This window comes from Gracilinanus agilis, chromosome 1, assembly GCF_016433145.1.
Source record: "Gracilinanus agilis isolate LMUSP501 chromosome 1, AgileGrace, whole genome shotgun sequence".
NCBI classification, from domain to species: Eukaryota; Metazoa; Chordata; class Mammalia; order Didelphimorphia; family Didelphidae; genus Gracilinanus; species Gracilinanus agilis.
Genome location: NC_058130.1, coordinates 518,730,166 through 518,747,101, shown reverse-complemented (window position 1 = coordinate 518,747,101; position 16,936 = coordinate 518,730,166). Strand labels below are relative to the sequence as shown.

The following is a 16,936-nucleotide window of genomic DNA, read 5'->3' as shown; positions in this document are numbered from 1 at the left end:
TCTTGCTGCCTAATTTGTTGGTCCTTTATTCAATAGCTAATGTAACACTGAAAAACATTCACACAGTGGGAAGTAATGTCACTAATAAAATTCCTGCTTTTTATTAGTTATAGTTAAAACAGAAATTTTTTTATCCAAAGAAAATAGGACATGGAGCACACATTGTTCTACTTCAGTTTAGAGTTAGATTTTAGGGTCTATAAACAATCAGACAATTTATTGCAATTTTTCTGAGGGCTTTGACAAAGTATTATTTAAAATAAACCTTTATTTACTGCAACCCAATCTTAATTCAGAATACTAGGGGCAAAATTTAGTCCAAAAACTCAACTACTAGAATTAGGAAATTTTCTACATGGAGGAAAAAAAGTTTAATGTGGTTCTTTAACATCATATGGGCCTGGGTTCAAATCTAGAATCAGACACTTTGTAGCTGTGTGAGCCTGGGCAAGTCACTCCCAATTACCTATACCTTAACCAATTTTCTAGCTTGAAACCCATGCTTAGTTAAAGATTCTAAGACAGAAGATAAGGGTTTAAAAAAATTATGCACAAGGTCAATATTAATGTAAAACTCATTAAATGAAACCATTATTTAATAAAATTCCACCAAGTTAAAATTTAATTTTTATGGTTAACACACCATATTGAGAATCTAATTTAGATTTATAACTTCTATATATACATTTTAAGTTACATTAAAATGTAATTGTATATTAATATATTTACATGTTATATTTTTAGTATATTAAAATATTGCCAGCATACTAAGGATTCTATAAAATAAAGCAAATCATAAGATTATAGATCTAGAACTGGGAAAAGTTAGGAGGCCAATTAGTTCAATTCCATTTTACTCCTTGAAATAAAAAACTCCATTCGAAAATTTAAGTCACCAATTTACTGCTTTCATCATGGGCACATTAAGGATTTAGATTATATGTGCCAAAATGCGTGCCATCAAAATGGCTAGATAGGCCATGTTGCATTTTAATATGGGCTTGCATTTGTATCATATATAATTTTCTTTTTCTGTGTGGTTCATAAATTATATATTATAAAACTTAAAGAGCTTATAGAACCCTAGAGACCATCTGGACTAACATCACTCATTTTACACTTGAGAAAAATGAAACCCTCAGAGGGTGACTTACCCAAGATTAATCCACCACCATCAATTATTAAATATTTAATAGTGTGAGGCACTCTGCTAAACTCCAGGAATACAAAGAAAGGCAAAAAGCTAGTCCCTGTTCTCTAGGAGCTCACATTCTAGTGGGAGAAGATAACATGCAAAAAATCTTAACAGGTGTGTGTGTACATGTGTGTACACACACAGGAAAGACCTCCAACATAAAGAATGACAGAACTGAGTCTTGAAGGAAACCAGAAGCCTTGATAGAGAGAAAGTATCTGCTTTGAGATGAGAGACAGCCAGTAAAAAGGCAAATGCTAAGGATTCCTCAAGTTTTGTGTGTGATCACATTAAAGCCCTAGATTGCAAAGTATGAAGACAATAAATTAAAAGAAGCCTACAAAGTTAGGAAGGGGCCAGGTTATAGAAGATTTTAAACACCAAACAAGAGTTTATTTAATTGAGCATTTGGGTGGTATGATCAGACATGCACTTGGGCAGCACAGTGGACCATGGATTAGAATAGAAAAAGGTTTGAGGCAGGGAGACTACCCAGAGGACTATTGTAATAATCCAAATATGATGTGATAAGAACAGTTGTAAGAGGAGGAGAAATGCTTTCCAAAGAAAGGAGAAATGCTTGTGAAAACAAACTACATGATGGCAACAGATTGATAAATGCAATGAGAATATGAAAGGAGATGAGGAGGATACTGAGATCATGCGCTAAGAGGATGGCAGTGTTCTTCTCTACAGTAAAAGGGAAGACATATAAGACAATGAATTCTGTTAGAAAAAAGCTGACTGTGCAATGGCTTATAGGCATCTTATTTGAGATTTCCAAAAGGTAGTTAGGGAACCTACTAATTCAAGGGAAAGGTTAAGGCAGTGATGGCAAACCTTTTGAAGACCGAGTGCCCAAACTGCATAGAGAGGGATGGCAATAGCCCGGCTGGCTTTCTAGTAATGAACTCTGGTGAACTGTCTATGCTAGGACAGTGGTGTGCATGCCTACAGAGAGGGTTCTGAATGCCCTCTCTGGCACACATGCTATAGGTTCGTCAACAGGATAGGGTTATATATATAGATCTGGGAATCCTCTGCATAGAGGTAAAAATTGAACTCCTGAGAACTAATGATTACTTTAGGATGGAGAGAAAAGAAAAAAGGATTTAGAACTGAGCTCTGTAGAACTCAGGGTTAGTGGATAAAACCTGGATAAGTAATTCTTTATTCACTTTAGCTAGCATGCCTAGTTAGCCAGAGCCTTTATGATTCTTGTGTAATAATAGCTAGCATTTACAAAGCACTTTAAGGTTGACAAGGTGCTTTACAAATATTCCCATTTTAGCTTCACAATAACACTGGGAGACGCATGCTATTATTATCCCTGCTTCACTATTGAGAAAACTGAGGCAGACCATATGACTTTCCTAAGGTCATACACAAGTAACAAGTGAGGACATATTTCAATTCAGGTCTTCCCAACTTCCTAACTCCAGGCCCAGTTCTACTGTGCCTAATTGCAGGTAAGGAAAATGAAACAAAGAGAAGTCAAATGACCACCTATCAAGTGTCATAAAGAAAAGAAGGTCTTTGTGACTCCAAGTCTAATGCTCTATGCACTACAACATGCTGCCTCTCAGACCTTATGAATTATATAGGTTTTTACAAACTCTTTTTTTTTTTTCAAATAAAGTTCTTTCTTTCACTGAAATAGGAACTGGTTTTCCTGGGATGGCAACTGCAAAATTTCAGAATCAGAAGGGAACCCAGGAGTGAGAAATAATGATGGTCTGATCCAGAATGATTGTTTAGTGAGTGGAGAAAGGGAAGGAATGCAAGAGTTATTGTAGAAATAGAAATATCAAGTATAGTCTAGTCCTTCTTCCACATGACAGCACTTCAAAATACATGAAGATGACCATCATGTGCCTACTATCTCCCTTCCTTTGGGCTGAACTTCTCAGATTCCCTAAATAATGCAATTTTAAGTTGCCTTACTAGAGATATGAGGGAAGTGATAATTTCCTCATACTCTGCCTTGGTCATTCAAAATCTGAAATGCCTATTCTTCCTTCTTTGGATATATTCAAATCTGTCTGTGTCCTAACTAAAATATGGCATTTAAGATTTTGAGTATCCATGGCACAGTATAGGGAAACTATAATATCTCTTATCTCTAATATCTCTTGCAGGTAGCTATTTATGTGGACATGCGGTCTGATGTTTTAAGACAGTCTGATGTTTCAGGCAGTCACTTAACCCATTTGTCATTCTAAATAATGTTACTCTGATCCACACTGTTCAGTGAGCAATGGTTCAGTGCCCAGTGACAATTGTCAATGAGCTCCACATATATAATGGAAGGGCATCAGACTGATAGATTAATTCTCCATTGCCAACATCCTTCTAAAGAATGACTGCCTTTAATAATGACCTAAAAAGTCTTATGCTGAAGAATAAAGGTGCCCTATGTCCAAAGGGTTTTACTACTACATCTCAGCCCAAAGATCGGCAAGAGTCGTGCATTTAAAGATCAGAGAATTTGGTTGAGTGCTTTGGAGTAGTCTAGATTAGTTAGTGTCATACTGAAATTAGTGCTATTGACCTCATGTGGTTAAGTTAACTGAGGTTGTCTGAGAAAATAGCTTACATCATCCTTCAGATGGCTCCAATAAATTAAGTTGATTTACAGTGAAAGGACCAAGGTTTGAACCCTTATCTAATATTTATTTATCTGTAGAACCTTGGGAAAAGTCATTAAACCTCTATGGAACTCAGCTTTTTCATCTATCAAAAAAAAATGTTTGCACTAAATCAAGTGATAAACACACAAGGCCTACTGGCAATTCTTTGGAGTGTAGCCCTAACTAGATTAAAATGTATTTGAAAAATATTTAGCAAATTAAGTTAAAATAAAATAAAGCAGAAACTGCAGTATTAATACATGGGTTTTTCTAAGTTAATTTGAACCTAAAGCGATCTTTATATTCATTTTAATGGAGCCTAGTTTCTATTTGAGTTTGAAACCTCTGGACTAGATGACCTCTAAAGTGCTTTCCAGCTCTAAATCTAGGTATGTGCCAGTAACTCTAGATAGTGCGGCATATATAAAGCACTGTATTGCAAGTAAGAAGATCTTAGTTCAAATCTAGTCTCAGACATTAACTGTAGCGACTCTGGGCAAATCACTTAGATTGTTCATCAGTTTCATCATCTGTAAAATGGGGACAAAAAAAATCACACCTACCTCCCTACTTCACTTTGTGAAAATCAAATGAGCCATAAAAAGCACTATAAAATGCTAGATTATCATCATCATCATTCATCATTATTAAAACTTTCCTCACAGCAAACCTGAGATGTATTCAATATGTCCTCTTCTCAAGAGGCTATGCAAATGAAAGAAAGCTTTTCTTTATAAATTACAAAATCATAGGATATAAAAAAGGAAAATTTAAAACCTCTGTGATATAAAGAAAAGCTATATGGGCAAAGAAAAACATCTTCCAATTCTCAACTGCAAAGAAAAACAAAAACCCACTTACCCCAAAATTCAAATGGCCCAGTTGCTATTTATAAATTCCCAGGAGACACTAGCATCTCATCTATTCTTATGACACTCACTTTTTTCAATTACCTTAATTCCATAACACAAAGGATAAAAACGATAATATGAAAAATGCAAAGTCACAAGTCAGAGGTACATTCAAATTTTACACACACACACACACACACACACACACACACACACACACACACACACACACACACACACACACACACCCTCTATAGCTATGTTTCTAGGTAGCTTCTCAAGAATACTGATAATACATATACCAATATGAGGGTTGCAAAGTGCTCTAGATAGATGATCTGAATCAATGGTAATTTTTTTATACCCAACAGTTTTTCTCAAAGCTAAAAAAGTCACCAAAAAAAAATGTCAAATGTTGATCTTTTGCAAATGAATTTTGCAAATACTCTTTGCAATGATAGCAATCATTTCTTAATAAAACCTACAGCTGTTCAAACCTTACCATACATCATAGTAGAAAGCTATTTCTAACATTTTCATACTCACCACAAATTTTGGCTTTATTTAAATGTATTTCATAAACTTAATTTCTTTCCATCTCTCTTAATTCTAACTTCCATCTTACCTGTATCTCTTTAATAAAAGGAAATGTTCCCATGGTGTTGAGAAAAGGTCAGTAAAGACATTGTACCTCCATTTTTACTCCTCAATTTCTCAACTCAACAATAAATCCCCGCCCCCCACCGCGCCAATTAAAAAAAAAAAAAAAAGGACAATAGTATAATCCTGATTTGCCAGAGTCCCAGCTACTTCCTAGCTTTTAAGATAAATTTCAGATTGGAAGGAAGAAGGTTTAGAAGCTTGTGTCTAGCAAGTGGCACCTGCCTGGTACCAGTTTACCCAATTGGCTAGAAGCAAGAGGAAGATGGATTATTTTATATTTCACTTTGAAAAAGTTACAATTTGATATGCAAAGCATTGGATGACTATAATATAGGCACAATATTACATAGCATTGGATGACTATAAAATAGGTACAGTATTGCACACAATATACAACAGTATAATAATAGACACTTTAATATGATCCAAGCTTTACAGAGAATTCCTTATATTTAAAATAAAATTTCTCAAAAATTAAATTACCTAAAATTAAGCCCACCATTGTACTCAAATATCCGGTTCCACTTCCCAGGTTAAGAAAAGACAATCCTGGTTGAAGTTTCAGTGCCTCCATTACTTCAGAATAAATGCAAGGTGCTGATAAATGGATGTTTCCATGCTTCCAAGCCAAGTCTTTATAAGCACTGTCCCTGTAGCCTTCCAAATAGTAATCTCCTCTATCAATAGCTCGAAATGCTTGCTCCACTCTTTCAGTACGAATATAGTGAGCTTCTTTTAAGTTGTCAATTAAATCATCATTGTCTTCCCCAGCACTCACAGCTCCTCCCATGATGATATTCAAATTAAATTATTAATTTGAAAAACATTGGCAGAATGTCCAGAATCAGTACAAGGGAACTTGATTTGTTTTTCTTTCAACAGAACATTAAATCTAAAAAAAAAAAAGTTAATCCTAGGAAAAGAAAAAAATGAACAAGTTTAGTTTTACAGGAAAAACTGTATTTCATATGAAAATTACTCATTTTAAAATTGGAATGCTTATTCATAGTATATTTTCAGTTTAAATTAAAATGAATCTTGGTTTTACAATATATTTTAAATCAATATACTTTTTAAAAAACACAAAATTCAAACTACATTCTAAATAAAGCAATATTATTACTGAGAAAGTATTGAAAGCAAAATACAAAATCAGCTGCTTAATAACTATGTTTTTTGATTTAGATATGTTCAGAATGACTAAATGTTATTTTGACAGAACTAAATCAAAAAAGTCTTAATAACTAATATTTTACACAATGGGAGGAAAAAACTCATTAATCATATATGTAATAACATTCACTTAACAGAGAACGTTAATAAATTTAGGAGAGTAAAAAAAGTCCAATTGTACCTGAAAAATAAAAGTTAAAGAGTAACTACAGTATTAAATATGGATTGATAATAAATTATACTCCACATGCAGATTTTCTTATTTTAAATAATTTCCAAGTATAGCATCTATAAGGGAGAGAAGAAATAAAATAGAAAAAATAAATTTCATTTTTAAAAAATGAGATAAGAACAAAACATTAAAGTCAAATCTGAGACATATTTCAATATCTCCATGTATCAGTAATTCCTGCATAGTTCCCAATATTTCTGAAAAACATTTCTATCATCTCATTCTCCAGACTACTGTTTGCCTATATTAAAGTCTAATTAGCACATAAATCCCTCTCCCCATCTCCTCTTTCATTACTCTTTATTAAGCAATTATATTTTTCTTTATACAGATATTAATAAAGGAAGAGTTATTTCCATTCCTATGTTTTTCTCATGTTTGTTCTCCTGGAATGTCCTCTCTTCTCCAATTGTTATCTATTCTTTCCTTTAAGAATCAATTCAAAAATATGCCCTAAGGGCTTTAAATGACTACCTGTCCTTTGATCCAGTTATATCACTGTTGGGTTTGTACCCCGAAGAGATAAGGAAAAATACCTGTACAAAAATATTTATAGACACACACTCTCTATGTTGGCAAAAAAATTGGAAAATGAGGGGATGCCCTTCAATTGGGGAATGGCTAAACAAATTGTGGCTGAACAAAATCTGTTGGTGATGGAATACTATTGTGCTCAAAGGAATAATGAACTGGAAGAATTCCATGTGAACTGGAACAACCTCCAGGAATTGATGTAGAGTGAAAGGAGCAGAACCAGAAGAGCATTGTACACAGAGACTGATACACTGTGGTAAAATGGAATGCAATAGACTTCTGTACTAGCAGCAATGCAATGATCCAGGATAATTCTGAGGGACTTATGAGGAAGAATATTATCCACATCCAGAAAAAGAGCTGTGGGAGTAAAAACACAGAAGAAAAACATTTCCTTGATCACATGGTTCAATGGGGACATGACTGAGGATGTAGATTCTAAATGATCACTCAATTACAAATATTAATAGTGTGGAATAGGTCTGGATACATGTAAAAAACCCAGTGGAATTGCTCATTGACTACGGGAGGGGGAGAAGGAGGGAAGGGAAGTAATATGAATCATGTAACCATGGAAAAATACTCTAAATTAATTAAACAAATGAATGTTTTTAAAAAAAGTCAATTCTAGACTGTCCAAAAACTGCACCTTACTTTAAAAAACCCATCTACTCCGTTGATTTCAATTAGTTAATACTTGGATATTATTCAGATTAAGGTTTTTAAAATAACCTTTACTAGATCATACTTTTCTTGGAAAAGATTGTCTTCTACTTACTTTGAATATCCCACAGCATTTATTATACCACTAAATATATAATCTGCATTTGAAAATGCACATTAATTAAATGATATAAGCACAGAAACAACCAATAAGATTATAAGAGCAAGAAGGTATTTCCATATGTAGTTTAAATAAAAAGGCTATAGTCTCCATTTGGGGTAGCTAAGTGGTATGTAATAAAGCAATGGCCTTGGACTTAAGAAAACCTGACTTCAAATCTGGCCTGAGACACTTAATAGCTCTGTGACCCTGGCCAGGTCTCTTAATCTTGTTTGCTTCCTTTTTATAAAGTGAGCTGGAGAAAGAAAAAAAAAATGGCAAACCACTATTATCTTTACCAAGAAAACTCCAAAATGGGGTCATCTAGAGTCAGATACAACTAAAATAGACTGAATGACACAGCCTCCCTTTTTGTTTTACCCTCTTGCTAACTACGTCAAAGGATGTAATTTCTAATCATTTATGGCTAGTGTGAATTTAACATCAACATCTCATTTATTGAGTAGACTCAATTATCCAATACGTAACAAAATTTTACATATTTTGTGAACTGCCTGTGCTAGAATATCTGTGTATCCAGCTAAAGCTTGCTGTGCCAAGGCTGGTCAACTCCCTATGTCACTGAAATCTGCTCTAATTTGACTACTATTGGGCACCCCCACCCAATGACCTCTCTGGTACAAGCTGTTTACAATATTATTAGACTTTACAGTCTCATACTTTCCCAGACCTAGAATTTTTCCTCTACATTAATGTTAAATGAGCTTATGGTTTTTAATTCTACCCATCACACTCCTACACCCTCAATTTCAACTATTTTATTTTTTTAATTAACACTTCCATTCAGGGAAAGACTGATGCCATTCACTTATAGCCCATTACAGGAGCTATTCTGGCAGTGATAAGAGTAACTACTTGGTCAGAGACATTTTGGAAAGAATTCCTATTCAAAACAATTAAGACAACAATTTTTGAAGTCTCTTCAAACACTGATTCTGTCACTATCTACTATATCAGTAGTTCCCAAACTTTTTTTGGCCTACTGCCCCCTTTCCAGAAAAAATATTACTTAGCCTCCTGGAAATTAATTTTTTAAAAAAGTTTAATAGCAATTAATAGAAAAGATAAATGCACTTGTGGCCATCACCGCCTCCCTGGATCGCTGCAGCACCCACCAGGGGGTGGTGGCACCCACTTTGGGAATCACTGTACTATATGAAACTTTGTTAACTAATATCCAAATAATGATTAGTCACCAAGTCCTGCCATTTTACCTACAGACTAAATTAGGCCTCTTTTTCACTACTATTATCACTTTAGTACAAGCCTTCATATAATCACCTCTATGGACTCCACTTTGACCTTGTTCAATTAATCCTTCATACTGCCACAATAATTTTGTGTATCTTTCATTCCTTCATTCCCTTACTTACGGGAAAAAAAAAACCTTTAGTTGTTCCTTACTAATTACCAAATACGTTGCCTATTCCTCTGCCTAGCATCCATAATAATCCACCTACTTTACCTTCCCAGACATAACACCCTGAGGTCCACTAAAGTGAAACCAGACGCAAAGTTTTCTGACATGTAAAAATGAAAAGGAGTAGTTTGCAAGCCAGTACATCCCAATGTGAATGTATCAGACAGTTATCAGAGATTTCATAGGTTGTACAAGAAACAGTTAACTGGTCTATTTGGCTACAGAGAATGATAGAAGTTGAGTTGAAAGGGATTATCAAAGTCATTTAGTCCAAATCCTTCATTTAACAGATGAGGAAACTGAGATTTAGGAAAGTTTAAGTGAGTTACACAAGGTCAAATATGTAGTAAACTTCAGAAGAGGGGTTTGAATCCTTATCCTTTAGCACCAGAGACTATAAAAGGGAGTGAAAGAATCCAAACTCTTTATTTTACAGATAAGGAAAATGAAATCCAAAGATATTAACAAATTTGGCTCTGTCATACAGGAGGCAGCTAAATAGCTAAGTGGATAGACTGCTAGCTTTGAGTCAAAAAGATCAGAGTTCAAATCTAGGCTCAGAAACTTACTGTCTATGCGACGTTAGGTAAATCATTTAACTTCTGTTTGCCTTAAATCTACTGGAGAAGGAAATGGCAAATCAGTTCAGTATCTTTGCCAAGAAAACCAGATAGACAGCACTGGCATGCTATGGTTCATAAAGTCAAGAAGGGTAGACATGACTGAACAACAACAAACATACAAGTAGATTCAGAATCTGAGCCCAGGTTTCAGGTCTAACTTTTTCAACTACACTACCATATTATACGTATTTGTTGAATTGAAATTCTTGTGAATTCAATCTATGTATCATCTTTCCCAGGGGCATAAACAATTTAAAACATCTTTAATTATAAAATGAAAAACTTAAGTTTTCAAAAGATTTCAAGCAGGGAATTAATCAATTGGGTAATTTCAAAAGTACATGGTGAAAGGACAGAATGTCTTTTCTTGCTTATTTCCATTTCAAAACTGCTATGTCCTCAACCTCTCAACACTACCCACTCTCTCCTCTCTAGGCAAATGACTTATCTCCTATTCTGCCCAGAAAAATATGGCCAATTTCACACACATCTGTTCCCTCCACCCTTACTTACTCAATAAACTCTAGTGGCTCCCCATTAGCTGTTCAAATATAACATCTTTCAAAGCCCTTCATAACTCAGCTTACCTTTCTAGTCCGCTTATACCTTACACACCCCCATGTACTCCAACTGAATGACACTAGCCTTTTTGCTGTTCCTTTAAGAAAAATCTCCATGTTCCTGCTCCTGGCATTTTCACGTACCGACCCAATGACTGGAATACTCTTCCTCCTCATTTACCTTCCAGGTTTTCCTATCTTCCTTCAACATCATCTTGTACAAAAAGCCTTTCCCAATTCCCCTTAATTCTAGTGCCTTCTCTCTTTTGATTGTCTCCAATTTATCTTGTATATAGCTTGTGTAAAATAACTGTCTACCTGACGTCTCTCCCATTAGTCCATGAGAAACTTCAGTACAGGGACTGTCTTTTGCCTTTCTTTTTATCTTTAAAATGTCCAGCACAAAGTAGGTACTTCATATTTACTAAATGATAGAAATGGGAGATAAGAGTGCAAGTATGAGAAAGAACAAGATAGGTTATTTAGGGGGACAGCTAGATGGATCAGTGGATAGAGAGCTAGATCTAAAGAGGAGCTCCATGATTCAAATCTGGCCTCAGACAAATCCTAGCTCTGTGACCATGGGCAAGTCACTTGAACTCAATTTCTTAGCATGTATGGCTCTTCTGCCTTAAAACCAATACAGTTAATTCTAAGATAGAAGTTAAGAGTTTAAAAAAAGGCTTTTTAGCTGAACCAAAGAGTGTTTGAAGAGTATGATAATAAACATCCTGTTAGTAGCTCAGTATACTGTCTAGTGATTTATTCATAACGTATTATAAAGCAAAAGCCCTCAATTGTTTTGGAAATCAAAGTAATATAAAAACAAAAGTCCAGATTTCCCAGTTAAAGAACTTGGATTAAGAAGTAATACTAATATTTACCACATAAACAATCTTGGAGAGCAAAATTACTTAGTTGGACTATAGAAGGTCAAGTTCTAGTCATCATATAATATGGATTAAAAAGGCACAACTCAAAGAAAAGAAACATTGAACTGAAACTGAAACTTGCTGAAATGAAAAGAAACTTATTAGATGTTAATTAGGCATCCTAAACAATGTTAAAAAATTCAAATTCAATTTAACAAGTATGTGGAATATACCTTGTGATAGGGGACAAAGGACGGCTATAACAATTTCGGTATTTGTGTCAGTGCTCATTTCTTTAATTTGCAATTTAACCCAAGACTATCCATCTCCAGTAAAGGAAATGAAAGTCAACAGCATGGAACAAAAATTTACTAAACAACTTCCTAAAAAAGGAAGTCTAAAATCTCAAGGAAGAAAATAGCTTTCTAGTGGCAGGTAGGTGGTTCAGTAGACAGAAAAGAGTTGGAAAGACTGGGTTCCAATTTGGCCTTAGACACTTTCTAGTTGTGTGATTCTGGGCAAGTCATTTAACCCTCATTGTCCAGCCCATACCACTCTTCTGCCTTGGAACCAGTACACTGTACTGATTCTAAGACTGAAGGTAAGGGTTACTTTTAAAAAAAAAAAAAATCAGACTGCCAGAAAGCTATCACAAAGAGAGCTTAGACACTATATTACAAGAAATTATCAAACTGTTCTGATGTTCTTGAACAAGTGGGGAAAATAGAAATAGAAAGAATCCACTCACCTCCTAAAACAGATTAAATTTTAAAATTCTAGAACTTGGTCAAATTCCAAAACTCCCAACCAAGGAGAAAATACTGCAGCAAACAGCCAGAAAAAAAAAATTTTTTCACTATCTTGAAACCACTTTCAGGATTACAGAAGACCTAGCAACTTCTACATTAAAGGACCAGTGGGCATAAAATATATTTCACAAAGCAAAGTAAAGGAACTAGGATTACAATGAATAATCACCTACCCAGAAAACTGAACAAAATACTCTAGAGAAGAAATAGACACTCAATGAAATAGAGGACTTCCAAGCATTCCTGACAAAAAAGACCAAAGCAGAAAAGAAAATTCAATGATCAAATTAAACAATCAAGAAAAGTATAAAATGGTAAAGAGAATACCCAAGGGAATGGAGTAAAATTAATTACATTCCTACAGGGGAACGTGATAAATAAGATAGTGAAAGAGAGCTGTAAGATACTTAAAGTACTTAAGATATTTAAGGTATTCAAAAGAATCACTGAGATCAAACTTTACATTGCTATAGGAAAAGGTGGTAATTGATATTACTTAAAAATATCTGTGATACTTATATATTTAGGAAATTTAAGATCTTGAAGGTACTTAAGAAATTCACTATTAAGGCAGTGAGTAGGAGCATACATAGACAAGAGGGCATGAAAATAAGTTGAAGAGGATGGGATCATATAAAAAAACAGAATTAAGTGAGCAGGAAAAAGGAACACACTGAGAAATGAGAAAAGGAGATGGATGGGGGTTATCTCACATGAGGTGGTGAATAAGAGTCAATTCAGTAGAGGGAAAGATGAGGGTCAGGAGTGATGCTTAAACCTTACTATCATCAAAATTGGCACAAATTGGGAATAACATGCACACTCACTGAAACCTTATTCTAGAACTACAAATTTAACAGAGATTAGAAAAGTAATAGCACTGAATTATCGCTATGCTAACAACTAAGAGATTCTACCAAAACCCTATGACCTTCTCAAAGATTCTTGTCTTTTCTATCAATTCTTAAAGGATACTTTTGGCCCTTTGCAAGGGGTGAAAAAAATTCAGAGCAGAAAAACATTTGCTGAGCAGCACCAGTAAAGCATGTATGTAAAGGAAGTGCCCAACCTTCACTTGCCAGTGTTTGACTTTCCCAAACCTAGTAAATACGAGAATATGGACCTAGATGGGAAGGGAAACTGAAGGGAGGCAAACTAGTATTTGTAGTCAGCCACAAGACCTGGGTTAAAATCTTGGTTCTGTCACTTAGCAGTGTGATCATAGACTAGACAAAATTAATTCTTAGGGCTTCATCTATGATCCAATGTTCCCCTCTAAGACTAGGCCAATTAGCAAAAGAATTCAGGACTACATGTGAATGGAAAAGCTTAGGAAAGTCAAGAGTTATAGAGGATGTAGGAATAAGAAAATCATAAAATTGTAGGGATATGATGAGGCTTCGGGGAGTTAAAGTACCTATCTATATGAACACATGCAGGAAACCATGTGTGGGGGCAGCTCACTTTAACAAATAAGAATTCAGAGAATATTTGTAAAGGGAAGCAGTGTTTAGGGGGCTAAAGAGTAGTGGATTATTATTAAATATTTTTAAGCCTTCTATCTGTGTACCTATTTTAAGCTTCTTCTATACAAAACATGGCTTTTTAAAGAACTTTTCTTCATAATGGAATTATGTCCAAGATGCTAATTGCCACCCTATTATAATCCAATTTCCTTTGAAATGGTATTTCTTTTTTAACTTACACATGCTTCTTTTGTATGGATACACTAATCTTGGAAAAACTTTTGAAAGTATAGGTAGAATCTATTATGAACTGAGGCCAGAGCAACAGAGATGAACAAAATTTCATATATCTTTTTTATCTTCTACAACTTTGCTCCATTAATCATGCCATCTATTCATTAGTCTCTCTACTGGGTTATAATCCTTCAGTAAAAAAAAATTGCTAGGAGTTTAAAAGATTCAGATCTTGAAGAAAACTTAGATATCTTTATCTTTAGGGAACTAAGATTTGGAGTGGCTAATGAACTTCATTACCCAGGCAAGCCTAATACATACTGTTTTATGTTGGAAAAACAAGAAACTGTCTTCAAGGAGTTTATATTCTATTAGGGGAAATCTGTGAGAAAAACAGCACAGTATGGCATAACAGATCATTGACATTTATCAAGCAGGGGAATAACACTGCCAGGAGTATACTTCTTGTAAAGGTTATTAGCAACTATGTGGAAGAGGAAGAGACTGAGCAATTAATTATTCCAGAGAGGAAATGAGAGTCTCAACTTGGGTCAGGTCTATTAAGAGATGTTGAAGTGGAAAATGACAAGATTTGACAATAGCTAGTATTTACACAGTGTCTAAAGAATTTGCAAAAAGTTTTACATATATTAAAAATTGAGGACAGCTAGGTGACACAGTGGATAGAGTGCCAATTCTGGAATCAGAAAGTCCTGGATCCAGAACATTTATTATGGACTTCCCTTCATCTAAAATAGGAATAATGGCATCTACCTCCCAGGTTGGCTGTGAGGACTTAATGAGATAACTGTTAAGAGAGGCAGCTAGGTGGCTCAATGGATTACAATCAGGCCTACAGTAAAGAAGACCTGGATTAAATTTGACCTCAGACATTTCCTAGCTATATGACCTTGGCCAAGTCACTTAAACCCCGCCCCCATGGCCTAGCCTTAATCTCTTCTGCCTTAGAACCAATACTTAATACTGATTCTAACATGAAAGATAAGGGTTAAAAAAAAAAAAAAGCTTAGTACAGTGCCTGGAATATAGTAAAAGCTACATAAATGTTAAATTATAGTTAATTACTATTATTAAAATCATGTCAAAAAAACAATTCAAACAGGTGTCTCCTGGCTTCAACTCCAGAAACTCTTGCAATTACATCTCCTCAAAATAATGTTTATTCAATTCAATTGAAATCAAATATATGGTCATCAAGATTCTAGGCTTTTTGCATAATATTAAAATTATTCTGATATAAAAATTGTCTGATTTTATTTGAAATATTCTGACACTTGAGTTACACAATAAAAATATTCTAGGCATAATTAAGAAGTTCCTAGTTTTGCAGTTCAACAAAATGCTATAAGTATCAAGTTCTTGAAATACTTACTTTAGGATCCCTTGTTATCTATGACTGACTCAGATGTATATATGCAAAGGGAAAAAGAGGCAAGTCTATGTCTTCTTATTGCAGCAAAATTGTAGCATTAAGATCAGACTATCAGCCTGAAAAATTCCAAGCTCCTAAGCATCCTGAACATCAGGGAAATCTTGTTCAATCACACCTGGGCACAAGTATATTGTTCCTTTCAAAAGAACATCCTCATCAGCCAGTCTTCATTTATAAAGTGATTGTCTAAAACTTTTTTTTTTGTTGTTATAAGATTTTACAGAGAAGATTTAATCTGGAAGGGAACCTTAGAGATAAGAGTCTTAGAACTAGACTTTAAAAGAGATAATCTAGTCCAACCCCCTTGTTTTTTAAAGGTGAGTTAACCGAAGCCCAGGGAGGTTAAATAATTTACATGTAGAAATTCACATAAGTAATGTCATAGGCAGAATTTAAACTATGATCTTAACTCCAGAGACATGCTTTTCCTTTGTAGCCAGCTCCTTAATTTTATAGATGAAGAAATTTTTGGCCAAGAAAGTTAAATGACTACTCAACAGACATACAGGTTATAGTTAGAATTGGGACTTTCAGCCAAAGAAAATTCAGATTTGCCTTCAAGTAAGATTCTAAGGTCTAAAGACAATGAGGTGCCCTCTTAGCAGCTTTCCCTCATCTTTTTCCTTTCTCCATTTTTTAATCCATACTTGCTTCAAAATCTTCAAGTTATTTCTAAATAGCAAACAAGGACATCCATTTATATGTAATTGTAATTCAGGTGTCTATTAAGTCAGGAATATATTTCTTTTGCCTTCACAAAATACCAGTTAGGTGTTAATGATAGAAGATATCCACTGGCTACTTTCATTCACACATTTATTGAAGGGTTACAAAGATTAAGAACATTCTAGTTAATATATAATCACAATAGAAGGTAGAATAAAAATGACTATAGGATTGGATACAATACTGGGAAAATTCTTAGCTGAAGAGTTTACTTGTAGTTGAAGGGAGTAGGGAAAGCATCATGGAACAGATAGCATTCAAGCTGGGCTTTAAAGAAGAGGTCTGGAGACAGCATTCCAGGTCCCAGGAAAGGGCTATGCACTAGAGCAGAGGTCTCAGACCTCTACACCAAGGCAGATCCATACCAATACACTACCAACTAGGGACAGGTGCAGCGTGGCAACTTTTATCATCTACTACTTGGTCATAGTTCCAAGTCACAGATGTGAAGTAAATCTGCACATGGACATGGCATTCCCGTAAGGGGAGGCCTTGGGTGGAAGTAGAGAAAGAATAAAATTCAGAAGGAAGTAGTGGTGGTATGGTTCAGACCACTGGTGAAGTTTCCAGTCTTAAAAAGAATAATCAGAACAGAAACCCAGGCAAAAGGAGTGTCCTTACAATTCTGTCACTCTGAACGGCAGCTTTTGT

At 34.7% G+C, this 16,936-nt stretch overlaps 1 protein-coding gene across 1 annotated transcript in view; it reads right to left on the bottom strand.

The window, feature by feature from the left end:
• PCMTD1 (protein-L-isoaspartate (D-aspartate) O-methyltransferase domain containing 1) overlaps positions 1-16,936 on the bottom strand; it is a 56,791-nt gene that overhangs the window by 32,746 nt on the left and 7,109 nt on the right. The window contains exon 2 of the mRNA XM_044666324.1: positions 5,823-6,252. Within this exon, the coding sequence (XP_044522259.1) occupies positions 5,823-6,129 (307 nt within the window). The 5' untranslated portion in view covers positions 6,130-6,252. The remainder of the gene's footprint in view (positions 1-5,822; positions 6,253-16,936) is intronic.